The following is a 21,008-nucleotide window of genomic DNA, read 5'->3' on the forward strand; positions in this document are numbered from 1 at the left end:
TTGAGAACCCCTGGGTTAATGTAAGTAGTGGTCATAGATCCCATACGTTCACTTGAGAGAAAGACACACACATGGTTTACATATAGGATGCTGATGGAAGAAAACATGAATGAGTTTAGTTTACACACTTTAAACCTCTCTGTGTCCCTATTTTAGCCATGCCATCGGTGAACATTTTCAAAGACTTTTCAAAAAATATAGCCTATTAGAAGAAAATGGCAGATCTACAAGCTTGTAGATGTGCTATTTTTGAAAAAAATCTTGAAAATGTGGCGCAAATCTTTGAATATACAGTATACTCTTTCAGAGCGAACGTTTTTAACTCAAATCTTTGCTTCTGGTGGGAGGGAAGGAGGGGTCCCTGGAACAACATATTTTCAGATGGGGGGTCGGCGGCCAATTACATATAAGTTTTGGATTCCTTGATATGAAATTGTTTGAGAACCACTGATATAGAAACATAGGTTTTTCAGAAAACTGTCATGATTTAGAAGACATTTTGTGGAATCTGGTCTCAGTCCTAAATGGGTTAAGCTGAATGGACAGATCGAGGACAGGGCCAAGTGTCCCCTGCTCTATAGTGTGACTCGCCCATGAGGACAGGACACGAGAGGACGTCGAGGACGTGCGACAGGCCAGGAATGCAACATCCAGGCGGCAGCACACACATGTTTGAGATGTACCAATTAACAGTGAAGCAGCAGCAGGGTTGTTGGGGCACTGCAGTCAGTCCGTGTTTATTTGGTCTCTGTTTGTTTGTTTGATTTGTGGTGAGAGAGGGAGAGAGGCTTGGAGGGCCTGGGCTGCTTTACTGTAGGCTACAAACCCACGGCCACAGGTGTGGTTAACCTCAGCGAGGGTCAAACAGTCTGCTCACAGATCCCTTAATGCAGGGGTTCTCAACCCGTGGGTCGCGACCCCTTGGGGGGGTCGCCAAATTATTTTAGGGGGTCCCCAAATTATTTTCAAAAAATAAATAAATACAAATATTTAATTGTTTAATTTTTTTTTCACGATTTTTCAAAAATAGCAGACCTACAAGCTCGTAGCGCGCTATGAGCTTGTAGATCTGCTATTTTTAAATAGCTAAATTATAACAATGCTTAAAACACTAAAAGGGGTTCCCGCCCAAAATGGTTTAAGGTTATTGTAGCAGTCAATTTATATTGGGGGTCGGGAGGGGGCGGGGCGGGGGTCCCGAGACATTGCCAAAGCATTTCCGGGGGTCCCCGGCTAAAAACGTTGAGAACCCCTGCCTTAATGCACTTCAATTCAAGGCGTCACTGGAGACCCTGCTGAGTGCTTCCACAAGCAGGGATTCAAGAACAAAAAAGCTTTGCCTTTCCAATGCAAACCGCCATCAAGAAAGCCAGGGCTAATTTAATTCAACTAATTGGCGTGTTTGTAATGCCTGCTCAAACCACCTCCGTAGGAAAATACATAAACACCCACCCGATGCGACTGACTCGCTGTGAAGACACGGTCGTGGCATTTCTTTTTTTAAACTCATGCAAATGCCATCTAAAAATATATATATTTATGGATTTGGATTTATGACGTACCGCTAATGGTCAATCTTTGGCTCAATCTTTTTACATGGTTGTATAACACCTCTTTAAACATATGCCAGGAGGCCGTCGTCGTGCTATTTGATGCATGCGCTGTCATTCTTCAGTCACAGATGTTGTCAAAATGCCAATGAATCCATCATGACTGATGGAAAAAGCATGTGCATGGATCAGACGAGCTCTGATCCACGCATGCACAAATGGACCCATTAGGGTCCATTTGGTTCCATGTGTACACTCTCAGTCCTAATTTGTCCTAATATTAACAAATATTCTTTCCAGTTTTCCTCCCTGACATACTGTATCTTTGGGGGGGAAAGATTTGCATATACCGTTAATATGACAAAAGGTGCTATAAAGTAACAATGTGGGGGTGCGCCGGTGCGTTGGATGAAAAGGTTATTTACAGGGGTGACCTTAGCCAAAAAATGTCTGAGAAGTTGGTCTACTGAACCAAAGCATCAGTGCAATCACTTTGTATTTTGCAGAACTGCTGGGAGGAACACCACCACACATGTACAGTTGATTTTGTTTTTCACCACACTGTTTATCCAAGCAGCTCAGATTGAACCACAAGCCTCTCTCTCTCTCTCTCTCTCTCTCTTACTTCCACCACCCTTCACTCTCCATCTCTTTGAGCGTTTGGACACAAAATGTTGCATTCCCAGTTGATCTATGTGTAACGAGCTGGCAAGGCTCAGGCAGACTTCTAAACCCCAGTTTGTTTACAGTGAGGGAGGAGCCGACATGAATGTCACACAGAGAGAAATAACCCAAATGTCGCAAACATACCACACACACACACACACACACACACACACACACACACACACACACACACACACACACACACACACACACACACACACAAACACAAACACGCATACACAGACCCACAGAACGACACGAGGCCTGGAATCAATCGGAACCTCCCAAATGACTGTGCTCTGTAAAAAGATGAGGGCATGGTATAGTTATTGGAGGCAGCAACCCCAGTAGAGCTTAGTGAATCTATAGCTAGAAGAGAGACAGTCACTCATCCATGACAGTGGGGGGGGGGGGAGAATGACAGACACAGTGTGGAACAGAGAATGAACGTTAGTGCTTCCTCTTATCTGAAAACAATTTCCGCTGAAAGAGAGATCATGTGGTGGAGGGGAAAAAAGACAGATTTGTGTTAGAGAACGAGTGTGTGATAAGTGAAGTATATCCTTTGACTGCTGCATAATGTAGGCTGTCATATGACGGGCGACGCGCGTTGAAAATAGCATATCCGCAAGCACACAACGCGTCGCGGATGCAACGCGTCGGGAGCCTGTACATCTTGTGAGCTTGTAAATCTGCTGTTTTCCGTGCGCGGCGCCCATGTGTGAACTTTGTGAAGCTTCTCTGGCAAGAGACAGAGCATGAGAAGCAGTGTGTGTGTGTGCGTGCGTGCGTGCGTGTGTGAGTGCGTGTGTGCGTGCGTGCGTGCGTGCGTGCGTGCGTGCGTGCGTGCGTGCGTGCGTGCGTGCGTGCGTGCGTGCGTGCGTGCGTGCGTGCGTGCGTGCGTGCGTGTCTTGAAACATCATGCATCCTCAGTGAGAATGTACAAACATGCCTGTGTCATTCCATCCATGTTTCAACTCTGTGATAACCCCGACATCTTTACATCTTTGACAACTAATACACCAGATGTTGTTGTGGTTGATGAAGAGTCCAGAGAAGAGTCTGTATTAGAGATGGCCTGCACCTTTGACCACAGCCTAGAGGAAGCCTTTATGACCAAGGTCATTAAATACCAACCACTTCTGCATACCATCTCAGAGCTGGGCTATAGGTGCAACGTGCAGGCTTTTTGTCTTTATATTTGGCAGCCTAGACTGGTTGGTAGAGGGTTCCAACAACTTGGGATGCCCAAAAAGGAGGCAAAAAGGCTGGAAAAGTATTGTAGTGTCTCTGCTATAATTGGCAGCTGTCACATACTGTATGGCGGAGACGCTGCTACTTATACCCATAGAGTACTGAGTGACATGCCTGTTGTCTCTGACTCTAATGCACCTATAATATTTGAGTCCTTGCATGCATCTCCTTTGTGTGGAGTGTGAGTCACTGTGGACATAAATAAATGGTTAAAATTAATGTGTGTGTGTGTGTGTGTGTGTGTGTGTGTGTGTGTGTGTGTGTGTGTGTGTGTGTGTGTGTGTGTGTGTGTGTGTGTGTGTGTGTGTGTGTGTGTGTGTGTGTGTGTGCGTGTGTGCGTGTGCGTGTGAATGCTCGCCATAGCCTCTCTCCTCTGAATCATATCCAGCAACAGACTGCTTTTCATATCAGCCCCTGGGGCTGCTCTTTCTCTCTCAATTGACAAAATATTGGAGCGGCAAGCCGTAACAGGTGAGCCACACTGCTCTTCATGCACATTCACCACCAACACAGGTGCAAGCAAACACAGACAGGCATACGAGTGTGTGTGCGCACACATGTGCATTGGGCACGATTGCATGTAGGCACATGTGCGTGCACACACTCCCACATGCCTGCCCGCCACGCACACACACACACACACACGCACACACACACACACACACACACACGCACACACACACACACACACACACACACACACACACACACACACAGACACACGCATATACACAGACACGCGCACGCACGCACGCACGCACGCACGCACGGACGCGCGCACGCACACACACACACACACACACACACACACACACACACACACACACACACACACACACGCACACACACACACACACACACACACGTATTGCAGACAGATTTAAATCTTTTCTTCAAAGTGCTCACCTGCTTTTCCTGGTTCCCTTGTGCTGGATCTCTCTTGTTTTGATCCTACAAAGTGGTGTTTAGGTGTTAGTGGTTCATTTCACCCCAGCACATGTACAGTACATTATCATAATTAATTAGACAAAGGATTACTCACATATGCACTGCACTGCTCTTATAGGAAGAGCTCTTGGGCACTTTTGTGAGATAACATAGCTAACAAGCAAAGCTATAGCAAGAAAGGAATGTCACTGTTGTGTTGTATTTTCTGTTACGTATGTGAATAGTTATTCCTACTACGACTGCCACTATTTCTGTAGCAAACTAGATAGCAACAGCGTCCAAGTCAGTCTCACAGTTACACAGAGTTGGACATGTGGCATTGGTTATTTGATTGTTTGGCAGACACCGGTCTCTCTACGCTCACATTCCTCATCATTTAACCACTTGAACCCCAGCATCCATATTCTGGGGAAATGTTAGCCAAAAATAGCAGATATACAAGCCCACAACACGTCACATTGTGACGCGTTGTGGGCTTGTAGATCGGCCATTTTTGCCAAAGAGATTAGTGTGGACGGGGGGAAGAAAACGGTCCAAGTACAGAGCCAACTCGGGTCTGTTTCACTAAGTCTAGAGGGTTTAAGTGGTTAAAAGTTTGTTGCTCAACTCAGCGAGAGGGATTTTCTACTGGGATTATTTACATCACAGCCCCAATGCCTTGAGCAACACAGTCTCCGAGGTCCACTTGCTGACCAATTTCCCACAGGGCACCGGATTATGTACCCCACAAATATGAACATCCAGAGGAATGTGTGACCGGCCACTGCAGTGAATTTGCTCTATCATCATTGCTCAACAAAATTTCAAACAAAGTTTGTTCACGGCACGCACGCACGCACGCACGCACGCACGCACGCACGCACGCACGCACGCACGCACGCGCACACGCACACACACACACACACACACACACACACACACACACACACACATTAACTCGGAGAGTGTACAGTCGAAAACTAAAGGTAACCAAGTGGGCTTGTAACTTCTTAAGGTGTGTGAGTGTACGTTTTGTACACTCTCTGGGTTACGGATGGATAAATCATGAATGAGGACTTTGCTGTGCACACACACATGAAATACACACAAACTTTCAGTTTTAAAGAATAACAAAATATAAAAGTATCAAAGACTATATGATGAATCATACATGACACAGAGATAATAAGCTATAGATCTACTATTGACATCAATACGTTTACAAGATAGGTTGTGCCTACCTTGGCACCGAGGTTTTTTATTGGCCACCGCTGAGCCACTGATAGGCCGGCCGTTGGGCGTAACGCACCAGCAGTATCCAGTGTAGCTGTGGCACTGTACCTGATAGACAAAACACAGAACACAGGTGTATAAATTCACAGAATCTGTGTGTCTGTCACGGTCCGCTCCTCGGACCGTGAACTTTGACTGTCCTTATTTCGATTTTGGACTTTAATATGTATTTCTGTCATTTCACTGTTTTCAGTATGTTTTGTATGTATTTGCACATGTGTTCCTGACTGTTTCTCTTTGGTTTTGGTTTTCTGTTACTCTGTTGTTGCCCTGGTTTTCTTATTTTGTAGTATTGTTCCTAGTGTTTCCTGTCTTCCTAGTTACTGTTAGTTACCTTGTCTAACCTACTTTGTAATTTGTCAGTGTTTCCACCTGTGTCCCTTTAGTCCCCCAGCCTATCCTAGTGATGATTGTATTTTGGTTCCACCTGTGCCCTGTTATCTTGTGTCTATTTAAGCCCTGTGTTTGTATTCTGTTCTTGTTGGTTCGTAGTTCCCTGTTGTGTGAGTTCCTGTATGTTTTCTGTGATGTTTCCTGCCTTCTTTGCCCTGCTTATGGAAGAACCTCAGTTTATTTAATAAATCCTTCTAAGTTTATTACCGATTGAAATGTAGTTGTGTTCAACGTAGATTCAGGAGTGGACACCACCCACTGCTCAACCCAAATCACTCCCATCCCTATCTCCTCGTCAAGTTCACCCGCGTCTCCACGGCAGCGCAGCCAATCACGCAACATTCCCCACAGCATAAATACACACCTCATATCATTACTTACCTGTTTGATACCGCCTCGCGCTGTCAGATTTCCCCCCCCTCCTCCCCAACTAACCCCCTCCATCCTAAGCATTGCCCCGCTAACACTTCTCTCTCTCTCCTTCTCCTAGGAGCCCCCGGGGGGGCAGCGTCCGAGCAGAGGCGACCGACCGCTCCCGGGTGAGCAGGTCGGCCGTCAAGCTCTCGAGACTACATCCCCATCCTCAGTCTCGCCCTCCCCAGGGCTCCTCATCATTACACCCACATCTCATTTGTGCAAATAAATACTACTAATCTTGAACAGTGGTGTGGTTTCTTACTAGTGAATTCAAAGTTGGCGAGTGTGTCGCAGATCATACATGAGCAACTGGCAACCTAATGTGGCCCGCAGGTTGATATCCGAATATTGATGTATTATTTAGCTTTTACAATTCCAAACATGCAAACATGACCCGTGTAACCGAGATCTCCTATACTTATAGGGGACTGTCGGAGGAGTCTATAAGGGCTCGTATTCGGGGAGGCCTTATAGCCTAAGGATCTGTATTTCTTCTATAGGAGCTGGGGAGGGAACGGAGCTGGTCACGTTTGAGTCTAAAGCCTGTCTCTAGATACCTCCTTTCTTATAATATTTTTTATTCCACGATTTTGTAACCCATTTTTCACCCCTGTGTCAATTATCTAATGTGATCCTGGGCTCTACACACCCTCCGCCAACCTAGTCCCCATATATGGGGGACAAGGGGAGAGCAACGGACTTGAACTCCTTCATGCCTGAGTGTCCCAAGTTGCTCCTTTACACCTGACAGGGGTGAGTTTCCCTGGTTGGACGTAGCGCGTGGAAGGAACACGTTATTCCAACCAGTTCCTTTCCCCTCCATCAGGCGCCCCCGACTGATTATATTCCTAATGATGTACTAACTCTACTCTAATGCTCTGCGCGCCATACTTTATGGGGTGACGTGACGTCATGGCCTGACGTCACGCTGTCGACCGTTTCCGTGACAACAACCCACTTTAATGACTTCAGGCTATATTAGTAGCTGAATGACTAGTATTAGAATGTTTTTATGTCCAATGTATTTGGATTGCACTATAAAATGCATTTGAAATTAAATTAACTTTTCAGGATTCCAATGGAAAAATAGCACAAATAGCACATCTACAAGCTTTTTGAGTCTTTGTGTTTTGTGTGTGCATAACTTCCTCTTGCTGTGTTGCCAGTTTTGCAAGAGAAACAAGTGGCCAGGTCTATAAAAACAAGCACAAATGAAAATAGCATATCTACAAGCTCACATGCAGCGACACATTGTGAGGTTGTACATCTGTTATTTAAAGTCATAGCGAACAAAATATTCAAATTTTGAATATTTTTTTTAAACAAAATAACAAAAATGGCACAAAACATTTTTAGATGGATGTCCGTGGACAATTACATATTCATCTGGGGTTCCTTAACATGAAGAAATGTGGAAACCACCGGTTTTAAACAACATTAGGAAACGAGTCCAAATAAGCAACTACTGTAGTACTGCAAGTACTGTTTAGAAACAAACGGGTACAGCGAGTACTCTGACAACGGGTACAATGTGTATTGCATCGGGTGGGGCATGCATTCACAGCTTGGATCGTTCCCAATATACGTGGTCCCCAACTAGGCTGTCTAGTTTGACAATATAACATATTATCTGAAATATTATACATTATAATGTTTATTTTGAGTGGCCAGCTGAGTGGCTAGAGACAGAGCTTCTATAGTGCCAGCTCATCCAGGTGTCCCTGAATAACAGCTCACCCTCATCGGAGCCATCTGAGCAGCCTTCAGCTGGGTGAAGCAGTAAAAAAGAATCCCTTTACCTGAGGACAGACAATACTCCCCATTGTTGTTCATGTGACCTTGATGGCAGGAATGTGCTGTAGATTTTTTAACTAGTGTAGCTATGTCGCTCGCGCTCGCACCGATTCAATAATTGAACGTTAGTACATTTACCTTTGCAAACGTCACCTCTGTAATTTAATTAGTTCATGAATCCATCAGCCACTGTTATCCAACTCTTATTAGTAGGCTACGAATAGTTTAGACTACTTCAGATAGAACATGACCCCTACAGTAGTAGGATACTTAGCAGGTGCGAAAACCGCAAATGACTCAAATTCCCATCATGGGCGCCGCACCGGACAGCCCTACCGTCAGCTCACCCCTGCTTGACGGTGTGTACGTGATATTCCATAGAGACAGAGTGTATGAGCGATGGTGTGTTTGTGTTACCTCACTGTATGTTCCATCAGGGTTGCATACAGGCACAAAGACCTGAGGGAAGAGCTTCTTGGCCTGCTGCTCTGTGTACTTCTTCTCTGCCACGCACCTGGATGTGTCTGAGGACAAATCACTCAAATATTCAGCAACTCATAATCCAATCCTTAACCCAAATCACTATTATTTCACATTGCTCAACAAGAAGAAAGAAGGGTGGCACAGTGGCTCATTGGTGTCGCTTCACAGCAGGAAGGTCCTGCCGGAGCACTTGCACTAGCCTCGACGACCTTACAGGCGTATGCACGATATCCATTCCTCTCTTTGGGGTTTCTGCCACTCCAAGACATGCAAGGCACTGGCCTTAGAGCTGGTTGCTAGTCCCCATGGGAGCTGCTCAGTGGCGGCCCACAGCTTATTATAGTTAGGATGGGTCAAATGCAATGGACAACATTTCCCCACAGGGAACAATAAAGTCTAACTTAATAGCGAACTTCAGGTCAGACTGAGATGCTGAAGTTGAAAGAGCAGAGCAATGAAAGGAGGGGAAAAAGGCAGCCAGGGAAGGGACAGAGACAGAAGGGAAACAATTCAAGACTGATCGGAAGTGGCGGATGCTTCTGTGGCTGGGAATAGAACCAACACCCCAGTCTTATTAGGAGCAAATCAGTCGAGGCCGCACTGTGCATGCAGCCCACTGGCCAAGTGGTAAATCCATTAGTGCGCTAGGCAGCTCGCACTCTCCTGGAGAACATTCCACTCATCCAAGGAAAGGGCTGATGCACGGGGAAAACGGCCTGGGCTGAGACCTGACCCCCCCCCCCAACACACACACACACACACACACACACACACACACACACACACACACACACCATCTATCTCTCTCTGTGTGCGTGCCCCACTCTCTCTCCCTAATCTTCGTCTTCTCTATCGTCTTGCGTATTCTGTCCTCTGAGGTTATAAAAGTGGGTCATGGCACTTTTCACCTCTGCATAGCCGAGGCCCTTTCTTTCCTCGCATTGCGTCTCCCGGGCAGAGCCATATGGATCGTCTTCACTGTCCAGATCCGCTTGCTTCATCTCCCTGTGCCACACCGCAGCCAGCTGTGCAACCTCTCAGGAGATGGCGGACAGCGATGGGACACTTGACGGTAACTTCGAGAGGCACGCTATTTGGCCGACGCGACACTATATGCCTGTCTGGCTGGCACGGCCAAATAGAATTAAAACAATGACTCATGGTAAGTTAAAAATAAATATAAAGAAATTCACCAGTCTGGTGAGGGAGGCTCTGTGTCGCTGGCGTTAGCCCGCGGTAGAGTGTCCATTAGAGTCAGGCGGGGAATGGAATGCATTGCTGGTTTCTCTCAGTCTAATGTGTATGCGTGCGTACGTGCGTGCATGCGTGTGTGTGTGTGTGTGTCATTGTCACTGGTGTGGAGAGAGAGGGCAAGACGCTCAATATTCACGGAGGAGGGAAACAGGGAGCTCTAATGTTAGCCGCAATGGAAAACCTCGTGCATCGTCCTTCTCCAGAGGGGGGCTGCAACCAGAAAGAAAAAAAAGAAGCAGCCTGGAAAAAATGACAGGACACTTGAATCATATGTGAGTCCAATGATAGAAAACAAATGTGGTGCCAGCCTCGCCATCCTTAAACACAAACCCATCCCTGTGCTTTTAAGGCAAAGTCCCGCTCCTCGCAGTTATTTCGGCAGTCGACTCGAGAAACCCCTTGATCGACCCCCCCCCCCCCCCCCCCATTCCCACACCCCAGACCCCAATCCTCCCCTAGCTCCCACCCCCGCCCCCCCGCCCCCGCAGCCTTCCTGAATTGAGGAGTCGTCGGTGGCGGGAGGGACGGGGGGACGGGAGGGACGTCTGGGGCAGACTCCCAGACCCAACGTTATTGACGCATTCAATACGACTTTTCATGGACTCTTGTCCCTTTCAGCTTCATAGCTGGAATCCTCCATTCTCTCTCTCTCTCTCTCTCTCTCTCTCTCTCTCTCTCTCTCTCTCTCTCTCCCTGCGCTGTCTGTCCACCACATCCAGATGTCCAGCTTGAAGACGTTGCCATAGAGACCCAGTATGCGGGCACACACAATTGCAGAATGTTTTTTTCCATCATATGAGAGTTCTCATTCAACTGGGCCCTGAACACACACTCTCTCTCTCTCTCTCTCTCATTCCCCCTATTAGTGATCTAATATTGTAATGGGTAAGAATGGGGCATTGTCTCCAGTCTGTAGAGCAGTTGAAGTAGTGGTATATGGAGTTTAGTGAGTGGGGCGGAGGTGGGAAGGGGTAGGGGGTGGGGGGTGTATGGGTTCTTCTTCCTTCCAGCACTAGCAACAATGAGGGAGTTTGTGAGCCGCCCTGACCTTATTGCCTCATGTCACGTTAAGGCTTCTCGTCACGCATGCCCATGCAGGCGTCCTCGTCCACTATGAATGTATGATATATGGTGACCATCAGCACATTAATTCTTGTCAAGATGTTTCATTCAAGTGCCCCCCCCCCCCCCCCCACCCCTTGACATTGCGCTGCTGCATAATTCATTTGAATTCACCCGAGGCCATATAAGCCTCCATTTCTAATCATTAAGGATGTCGTGGACTCCCTGCGAGTGCTGCACTGTGTTGTAATGGAAAGAAAAGGACAGTTGAGCAGAGGAAAAATATATAAGTAAACAATGGCTGATGGTAAACAAATATCTGATATAATTAAAGACTATACTGAAGTCAATAAACTGTATTCATTGTAGGCATATAAATTAGATAGTGCAGCAGTATGAGCATATGTGACCGAGCCTGGCAAAATGGTCCTCAACTCGCCTATAATGAAAAGGGAGAAAATCGCTAAATAAACTTGATTTCTTTTTTTTGTGTGATTTTCGTTTTTTTCATATTAACACAGTTTGAATGTTGAAGAAGGTTTTCATTCCAACAGATTGTTGATTTGGTCAAATTAAATGTATGTATTTATGGCAAAAGAAAAACCCTTTCTTCGCTCTATGAAATGTGTCAACCCCAGTCACCCTCCCAGGGCTAAAATAATCAATTATGCTGAAATGAATTTAACCCAGAAGTTTCTGCTGTGAACCCCTCCGCCGCATTTGAGAGTATCAGGCGGCGCTGAAGCGTGACTCATGACCTGACCTTTGCATGGCCCTCGGATGACCTCCAGCTGGGGGTCGCGGCACTTGGCACGGAGGAACTCGCAGCGTGATGTGAAGGTCCGACCGTCTGAGGCACACAGAGGTTTCCGAGGACCCCCGCTGCATTCCATGTTACACTCTTTGTCCTGATCCACCCGCAGAAACTGCAACAGTAACAAGACAAAAAATAAAAACAGTGAGAAAGACAACCCATATAGGGGATGAGTGGGGGAAGAAGCTTATGTTTAATGAAACATTTCCCTGAATCAATGAACTCTGTACTCAAACGGTTTAATCTCCCCCACAGCAGGTGTGATTCTGGAGGGATTTATGAAGTCTAAATACAGGGTGTGATTGGAGCTCAAGTAGGGGCCAAATGCCTTTTTAAAACATAGGCCAATATTCCAAAAAAGTCAGCCCACGCCCTACGGGACATGGGCTGTCCATTGCTACAGCTCATATTGAGTGATTGTCAGTTCCTTTCTGGACTCCGGCCTGTATCAGAGGTGCTAAAACTGGCATAACATCCTCCCATAAATATGTTATAGAGGGCCTGATGAACAACCCAGAGATTAGATTCAATTTATTGTCACTGCACATAGTATACAAATACTTTGACAATGAAATGAAGAGTGGCGTCTACTCTAGCCAGAAGTGCAATACAGTAAATGCAGTAAATGAGAGAATAAATACAGAAAAATGTACAGTATGTACAGTAATGTATACAGAATAATAAATAGAATAAATAGTAATGAGTATGATGGGAGAACCAAGCATAATATGGATAAGTACATGAGAAGAAATAACTGTACAGTGCAAGCAATGCATGATGAAGATAATATAAGCATATATACAGTGTGCACATCCACCACCCACACATACCCATACTCTCTAACATGCTAACTAGGGTGGAGCAGTGCCGGGAAAATAACCTCTGGGGGAGATTGGTTTGGCACTCCTCAATTTGACTTACATTTCCCTCAACCCAGAGTTGTGAATCAATCAGTGAATCTGATGAATCTGGTCACAATTCAAAGTGAGACTATTTTTGCTGCGACATTGTAATCTGTTTGTAACCTCCTCCCCTTGGAAATAAATAAATAAATAAATAAATAAACACCTGAAGTTCCAGACTAATATCTACGCTGTGATTTTTGTCTGGCCATGCCAGGCTACTGTTATAACTGCCTAAAGCCTCATTTATGCTTCATCTTCGTACAACTGTGTCCCTATAGTCGCAATTTCAGTTGAAAATCTATATTTTTTACATTTATTTTCAGGTTCAGTGGGGTTAGGTATGGTTTTAATAGCGACTGTCAGGGAGCCGTGCCGTGCCGTGTCTTGTCCCGGGTTAAGAGAGGAGGAGTAGGGATAAGACTTGAGTGATGCTTCCTCCCTCCTTTTGTCCGTGCCAACACCTGTGTGTAGGCATTCACCTGGAATCGCTCTGGAATATGTTTTACTCAACCATTATTGGGGAAAAAAAAGAAACAAGGATGCAGACTCCCGGGCTGAACGCGTCGGATCACCTGTGTCAATGCCGCCATTGTATATCTGCCGCGGCGGTATGAATCCCCCAGCCCTCGCCACGGGGGCGGACAGCAAGCTGTGACTGCTACAATGAATGAAAAGGGCTGAATGAAATAGCTGCTTGAATACACGAGATGTCAGGGGTTTGGTGCTGCTGCTACAGTAATGAGTAGTGGGGTTTTCATAGTGTTTGCATGATTCATGCAATTGTCTGAAATAATAAGTAATGAATGATGAGAAGTATAGACGACGACCGCTTGAGGCCACCCGTTTTTGTGTAGTCTTTCTATCCGTATAAGTCACACACACACACACAGGTGCTGTTTTCTCTCGTGCACACACACACACACAGGTGCTGTTTTCTCTCGTGCACACACACACACACAGGTGCTGTTTTCTCTCGTGCACACACACACACACAGGTGCTGTTTTCTCTCGTGCACACAGGGTGAATACTTTGTCTATAAAGACTTAACTGTCCTCTAACACTCCTTTTGTCCTTTAGAAATGACAATATTTGCATGCATGGATTTTTGTCTTTGTTGAGTTTCCCATGTCTTGTTTTGTACCTCCTTGTTGGTGTGCGTTCAGTGATGCATGCATGCTGCGTCTAAGACAACAGCCCTGAATGCCTTTTCTTTCAACTGTTCACAGATAGATACACATGTATGTAATGTAAGTACGGTATGTGCATACAGTACAGTATGTACACGCTCACGCTCTCTCTCTCTCTCCTTCTCACTCACACACACACACACACACACACACACACACACACACACACACACACACACACACACACACACACTGACACACACACACACTGACACACACACACAAAGACACAAAGACACATACACACTCCTGCGGCGCACGCACGCACGCACGCACGCACGCACGCACGCACGCACGCACGCACGCACGCACGCACGCACGCACGCACACAAATCAAAAAGGCAGAGAATCAAAGCCCCCTCTCAAAGGTAGGCCATATAAATCCATTGTAAGTTATTAAATGACAGGGCAAGGCTACATACAGAGAGAAAAGAGAGACATATCATCCAAGCAGAGGGGCGGGATTATCACCAATAAAAAAAATTAGCTGTGTCTGACATCTTACAAATGGAGTGAGGGATGGGTAGTGCCTCCCCCCATCTCCTTCAACATGCAGACCCCATAGCCCACCACAACCCAGACCCTGCAAGCCCCCAGCCCTGCATTCATTGAGAGGAGCAGGGCTGCAGGGCTGGCTGCTTGGGTCTTTGTTGCACCTGGAAGAGGGTTGGCTGGGACAGCGGCATCGCCCTGGGCCGGTGGTGTGTGTGTGTGTGTGTGTGTGTGTGTGTGTGTGTGTGTGTGTGTGTGTGTGTGTGTGTGTGTGTGTGTGTGTGTGTGTGCGCGTGTGTGTGTGTGCGTGCGTGTGCATGTGCATGTGTGTGTGTGTGTGTGTGTGTGTGTGTGCGTGTGCGCGTGTGTGTGTGCGTGCATGGTCGGGCTTCTGTCAGCCCTACTCATAAATCTTCCCCGGAGGAATCAGAGAGGAGAGGCCCGTTGGAACACATTGGAAGAGAGAGAAGCCACTGTTTGGTTTGAATGAATTAAAAAGAAAAAAGATATATATATATATATTTCTTCTCTTTGCTGCTGCTTTTGAAACTGATGTGATGTCAGCCTTCTTTTTTTCCACCACTCTTTCAATTAGTGTCTGCCAGACAGAGAGGTGATGGAGAGGTGATGGAGTCCCTTAATGCGATATTCAGGCTGTTAGCTGAAACACCTGTTATTTCATTGCCCAGTTCTCGGCCCCTCTGTCATTGGGGGGGCTGAGGGTTTAAGAGATTGTGCGCATCGCTGCTTCTGACTGACAGTGTCCCACATAGACACAGACTCTCCCTCTGTCCTCCCACCCAAGTCTGGACATCCCTCAGCGGTGGCGAGTCTGGTGACCTCTCGTCACCCTTCACCCCGTCTTTCACAGCTCACCCCGTCCCATTTGAGGCCAGCAGACATGATGGACTGCTCAGAAAATTGTTTCCGCAGAATACCAGAGCCCTGCCAGGCCACGATCAGCTCCGATAATGTGTAAGTGTGTCCAATGACGCTTGGCGGTCGGCCTCCGTCCCCCTGCTCACACCACACCGCTATTATCACTTCTCTGTTGCGGCCGGCCAACAGACTGACAACCCAAACACGGCCATTCAGCAGCGCAGCATCTCGCTAGACGTCTACAGTATACAACGCGCAGCAGAGCGCCAAACGCCCGCCACTTTTTTGCCACACAGCTCCCAGAATGAAGCATCCAAATCACAGTTAGCCATGAAATCAGCCACCCATGAAATCAGCCACCCATTCTGCCCTGAGAGAGACGGACGGGCAAATGGCAGCAGATATACAGTGCTATTTATTTCACACTTTGCACTTTGCCACAGGGGTAGCAGGTTGAACAAAATAGTGAAAGGAACACACTGGAGAGGCTATGCTTGATGCTGTCATCGAACAGCACAGTCCCTATTGCAGATTTTGATAGCCTTCATTCATTGTACGACTGCATTGCCCATCGAAAATAACACTGAAACACAGGATTGGTTGAAGATCTATATATTCTTTCTGGCAAGCGACACAAGGACGAGATAGCAGATACTCTACCGCCCTGCTCTGTCGAGACACACACAAACAAACAAGGTCTAATACCACCACTTTTACTGAAAATCATCCCTCCATGTTCTGATAATTACCGTAATGATACTAAAACCTGAAGTGATGGATGTGCAAGGCTGCGGCACAGCGCCGTCACTCCCCTGATGTCTCATTCTAAACTTTCAACTCAATGACACCGCAATTGTGCACCCACAGCAACCAGGGCATGCAGTGATGGATGGCCCACTGCCCTGGACCCATCCAGCGCAAGTTTCTGCTGCTGATTTACTGTCTGTCTTCAGCTAGAGGGAGAAGAAGGACCCACGCAAGACAGGACAGGACACATATTGTGGCTTAAATCCATTTATGGCAGAAATCCTTTTTCTGCTCTCTTTCAGTGCATCTTTCCCCCATTTTGCATTCTCTCTCTCTTTGTTCCTCCCTTCTCTTATCCTTTGCTTGATCTTTCTCGAAAGATGCTTTATGCATCTGCTGAAATAATACAATAAGAGGTTGGCAAAAGAATAAGAGAAGGGGGAGGAAGAAGGAGTGTAAGGGAGAGTTTTTTTTTCTCCCCTCCTTTTCCAAGACCAACCGGCATACAAATCAAATCCTATTACCTCCCCCTGGCTCTGCAGCATTGTGGGACTGAATGGAGTGCTGCGGAGGCGAGCCTCCAGCAGAGAGCGCATTGAGGGCCGATAAGGGCCTTCTGGACTGAGAGGCCCCCTCTTCCAGCACCCCGTGAGGCCCCTCACACCACGGCCTTGAAGGGTCAATGGGGGCCCCAGCTGAGAGCCGTGGCAGACGTGTTAAATGGCCTTGGCGGGAGTTTCCTCCGTGGACGCTGGGATGCAAAGGAGGATCATTAGTTTCCAGCATGGCGGAAAGGGAAGAAAGTGACAGCCTTTAACCAGGCTATTAACTCAATCAAAGGCAAACGCGTTTAATTGCTGTTAAAGACGTTTAAAAGAAAGAAACAGTGGTGAGGAAAGGCCACTGATAGTCATGGGGGGATGCAGATGTATTCTCTGTGCAGGTGCACAGCTTTATGAAAGAAGCGCCGGCAATAGAGGCCATATATTATGCATTTAAAACAGGTTGGAACAAGAGGCACTCATTGTCCCCATCTTTTTTTAGCTAACAATTCCAGACTCTCATAAGCCATGGAAAAATTCGGCCTAATGAATAACCTAGGCAGGTTTCCAATATTTTCAGTGGCCTGTTCAACCTCAACTATGCACAAAATATCTGACATATTGAAACGGTTTCTCCAAAATAACCATAACCAAAGCTCTCCTGTGTCATTGAAACAAAAAGCCAACAATCAGTCCCAAAGCCTCTATAAAGGATAAATCCAGTGCTCTGCATGCTATCCCAGTCAGTATAGAAAGCCCAATGGCCTCCATTGGCACAATATGACATACGGTAAATGAAAATGTATTTAACAGGATAGAAGTGTGCATTGAAATAAATCTCTTATTTGTTACAGTCAAATCCACAGTATAGTGGGTTGTGCATCACACCGCATCCATTTGAAACACCACTGTTTCAAATGCCACAGCCGCCGACTAACACTGTTAGTGGGTGGCTGTGGCTCAGGAGGTAGAGCAGGTCGTCCAATGATCCCTGGGTCAGTGGTGCGAATCCACATGTCAAAGTGTCCTTGGGCAAAACACTGAACCCTACATTGCCTCCAATGAGTTGGTCGGTGTGAGCTCGCCACCATTGGTGTGTGAATGTGGGAAGTGAGGACGCTGGCGTCGACTGTTCGCCGCTTCATCCCCCAATGTATGAATGAATGAACCATTGTAAAGCGCTTTGAGCACTTGGAAAAGCGCTATAAAAATGCAATTCATTACTGTATCTTTGTGGATACACAGACCTGAAAGCTTCAGTTCAAAAACCTTATTTATCTCTGCTCGTATCACTGCGTGCGTGCGTGCGTGCGTGCGTGCGTGCGTGCGTGCGTGCGTGCGTGCGTGCGTGCGTGCGTGCGTGCGTGTGTGTGCACGTGTGCGTGCGTGTTGTGTGTGTGTGTGTGTGTGTGTGTGTGTGTGTGTGTGTGTGTGTGTGTGCACGTGCACGCGTGTGTTGTGTGTGTATGTGTGTGCGCGTGCGCATGCGTGTGTCTGTGTGTCTGTGAGTGTGCATCGAAGTGGGAATGCATGCAGAGGTGCGCCTGCACAATGCAACACTTCCTCCCACATTCCACAATTCTTAGTGCCGACAGGGATAGAGCTTCTGTGACCCCCTCAACCCCAGGTTAACAACTCATGGCCATTTGTTTCCAATTGGATATTAAGGCATCTTCACACTGCCCATAAATAACGGAGCTGGGGGCGGCGGCTGTCACATCAACCTCTAAATCACAAGGGTAAGCCTCTGACAGTGTGCATTCCTCAGCCACTTCGGCCTCCGCTCTGCAGAACTCTATCATTCCTCCCTTAGCACCATACGTGCACTTGACTGTAGCCATAAAAAAGATGCACTCTGCACATGGGACTTCTGGGTAGAAATCGATTGACTGACTGCTGCTGCCAGTATAGGCTACACTGGGACCTTTGTGCTCTCCTCCTGTAAACAACAGCATTTTACTCGGAGACAATAGACCCGCTGATGATCGCAGTCTAGTCCCAAAAGAGTGCATTGTCATCAGAGCTATTGGATGGAACCCACGACTGCATACTTTGCCTCTGCGCTGCTGGCACAACCAAACGTGCACAGCACGGAAAGACGGGCAGGCCGGTAAGCAGGCAGTTCCAGAATAATGCTGCTAACAGGCCCATCAACACCTAAACAAGCCAGCAGAGATAAGCAGCAGCCCTGCCATCTGGAACTGTCACACGACTTGCAGGCAGACACACCGAGGCTCTGTCAGCAAAAAGGGAGAGCACAGAAACTTTGACTTGCCAAGACAAACCTTGTCACATGCAGAATTTGGTCGTTCCATCCAGAATTATGTCAGCTATAATTTTGTGGGGGTGTTGGAGACATATTAACATTACCAAAAATATAAATATCTAATACATATCTCAAATATTATTAAAAGGTGTGTGTGTGTGTGTGTGTGTGTGTGTGTGTGTGTGTGTGTGTGTGTGTGTGTGTGTTGTGTGTGTGTGTGTGTGTGTGTTGTGTGTGTGTGTGTGTGTGTGTGTGTGTGTGTGTGTGTGTGTGTGTGTGTGTGTGTGTGTGTGTGTGTGTGTGTGTGTGTGTGTGTGTGTGCAGGATAAACACTCAAAAATGTCAGAAAGGAGTACAGGAACTTATAGAAAAGACAAAGAATTAAATGAATGTGAATTGATCATGCTTTCTCTTGTATTTTTCATTATCTCCCTGTTTTATATGTTTATATATAACTATAGCTATTACGCATGAAAAGCATATTATGTAGGCCTACATCTTGACATTGAATTGTTTGAAACCTGTAAGATGCAGATTTTGACTTAAAGGGGCTTTCTGACCAAACCGTGGCCATCGTCCTAATACCGCCTCGGTTTTTAACCAGTGGTCCAGGGACCACCAGTGATCCTTGAGGGAGGGGGTTCCAGGTGGTCCCCAGCTAAATGATGGAGCGTTGGTAACCAAATGGACCCTTATATATCTTTAACTCTTGAGAGCGTAAAATGAAACCAATGTGTCCATTTGGTTTCATTTTACGTTCTCAAGAGTTAGATTATTGTTATAAACACCTGCATTACTTCATTTATAAGAAGTGTACACAATTAGAGAATGTAGAAGAATATTTATATAATATTTATAACATCTGCCTGTTATCTCTCCTTAATGATACCAACATCAATACAGCATGGAATTGTGGACAAAATCTTACACACATCTTAACAACAACAAAATATTCTTTAGTTTTGAGTCTGAGAGGCTAAATGTCATGAAATATGGTGGTCCGTACATGGCTCAAATGCAATGAAAAGGATTGATTGATTGATTGATTGATTGATTGAAATATTAACAGTTTGCATAATTACAGTACAATTCAAGCACAACTCAACTTAACTGTGAGTGGACGACCCAATAAAGCATTACACTTGTTTACAAGAGGGTCCACCTTGTTCAATTCATCAAAAAAAGGGTTGAAACCCACTGTCCTACCGTCAGAGCGGAGAACTTCTGAGCGCGCCCGGCGCACAGGAGGCAGAGGACGACCAACAGCGAGTAGACGCGCATCCTGACGCTGGCTGGGCAGTAGGCTATACGTTCCAAATTACGCACGGTCGAAAATTCAACACTATGGTGCCTTGGCTGCCTTCACCCAAAACAACAGCGTGTGTTTATAAAAATGTGTGAAAATCCAGAGTATTCCGTTCAAAATTCCGGTGGTGGAAAAGCCTGTTGCATGGGGGGACTTCGTCTCCTTCCTCTTGGTCTATACCAAAACGTTTGTGTAGAAACTCTTATTTCTGGATAAACCCCCTGTGTCCTGACCTTTCCCCTCCCTAAACGTCTCTCCCTTTCTGCTTCTCTCCAATTCGACTTCTTTTACTCCACACCCCCGCCCTCTCCTCGTATTTTGTGGACGAGATCCCTTATCGGATGCAGGCAGTTCCTTGCCGGTAGGTAGGTATACGTTTTGAAGGAGTCTCTACGTCTGCTGCTGGTAGCCAAAGGCAAACACGACAGGTATTTATTTTCTTTCCCCGCTTGTCTTCCCTCCGCAGACCACAACAAGTAATCCTTTTTATAGAATGCCTGGGTATGAAATTCGCTTGGCAGTGGAAGGGATCATCAGACACATGCCGACGACTCGGGAGGGTATGATGAAAGTTAAACGCAGTCTGGGCTTTGAGCAGCGCACAGCCTTCAAGTCCATCTCATAAAGCTCAACTCTCCCTTTCTCGGCGCATGCACGTTGCACACGCACGCGCACGGACGGACGCGAAGCGAGAGAAGATTGCGCACCAAATGTGTGTATATGTAATCATGTATACCCAACCGTGTATAAGCCCCTATGGGCTTGGCTTATAGGCT

General features: G+C 46.5%; 1 protein-coding gene across 2 annotated transcripts in view; it reads right to left on the bottom strand.

Annotated features, from left to right (window-relative positions):
- Positions 1-20,796, bottom strand: part of smoc2 (SPARC related modular calcium binding 2) — a 39,856-nt gene extending 19,060 nt beyond the window's left edge. For both annotated transcript variants that reach the window (XM_079511999.1, XM_079511998.1), the window contains exons 1-5: positions 20,133-20,796; positions 11,857-12,019; positions 8,712-8,818; positions 5,639-5,738; positions 4,377-4,421 (exon numbers count right to left, since the gene is read on the bottom strand). In XM_079511999.1, coding sequence (XP_079368125.1) covers positions 4,377-4,421; positions 5,639-5,738; positions 8,712-8,818; positions 11,857-12,019; positions 20,133-20,207 — 490 coding nt within the window. In that variant the 5' untranslated portion in view covers positions 20,208-20,796. The remainder of the gene's footprint in view (positions 1-4,376; positions 4,422-5,638; positions 5,739-8,711; positions 8,819-11,856; positions 12,020-20,132) is intronic.
- Positions 20,797-21,008: the final 212 nt, after the last annotated feature.

This window comes from Electrona antarctica (assembly GCF_951216825.1).
Source record: "Electrona antarctica genome assembly, chromosome: 10".
NCBI classification, from domain to species: domain Eukaryota; kingdom Metazoa; phylum Chordata; class Actinopteri; order Myctophiformes; family Myctophidae; genus Electrona; species Electrona antarctica.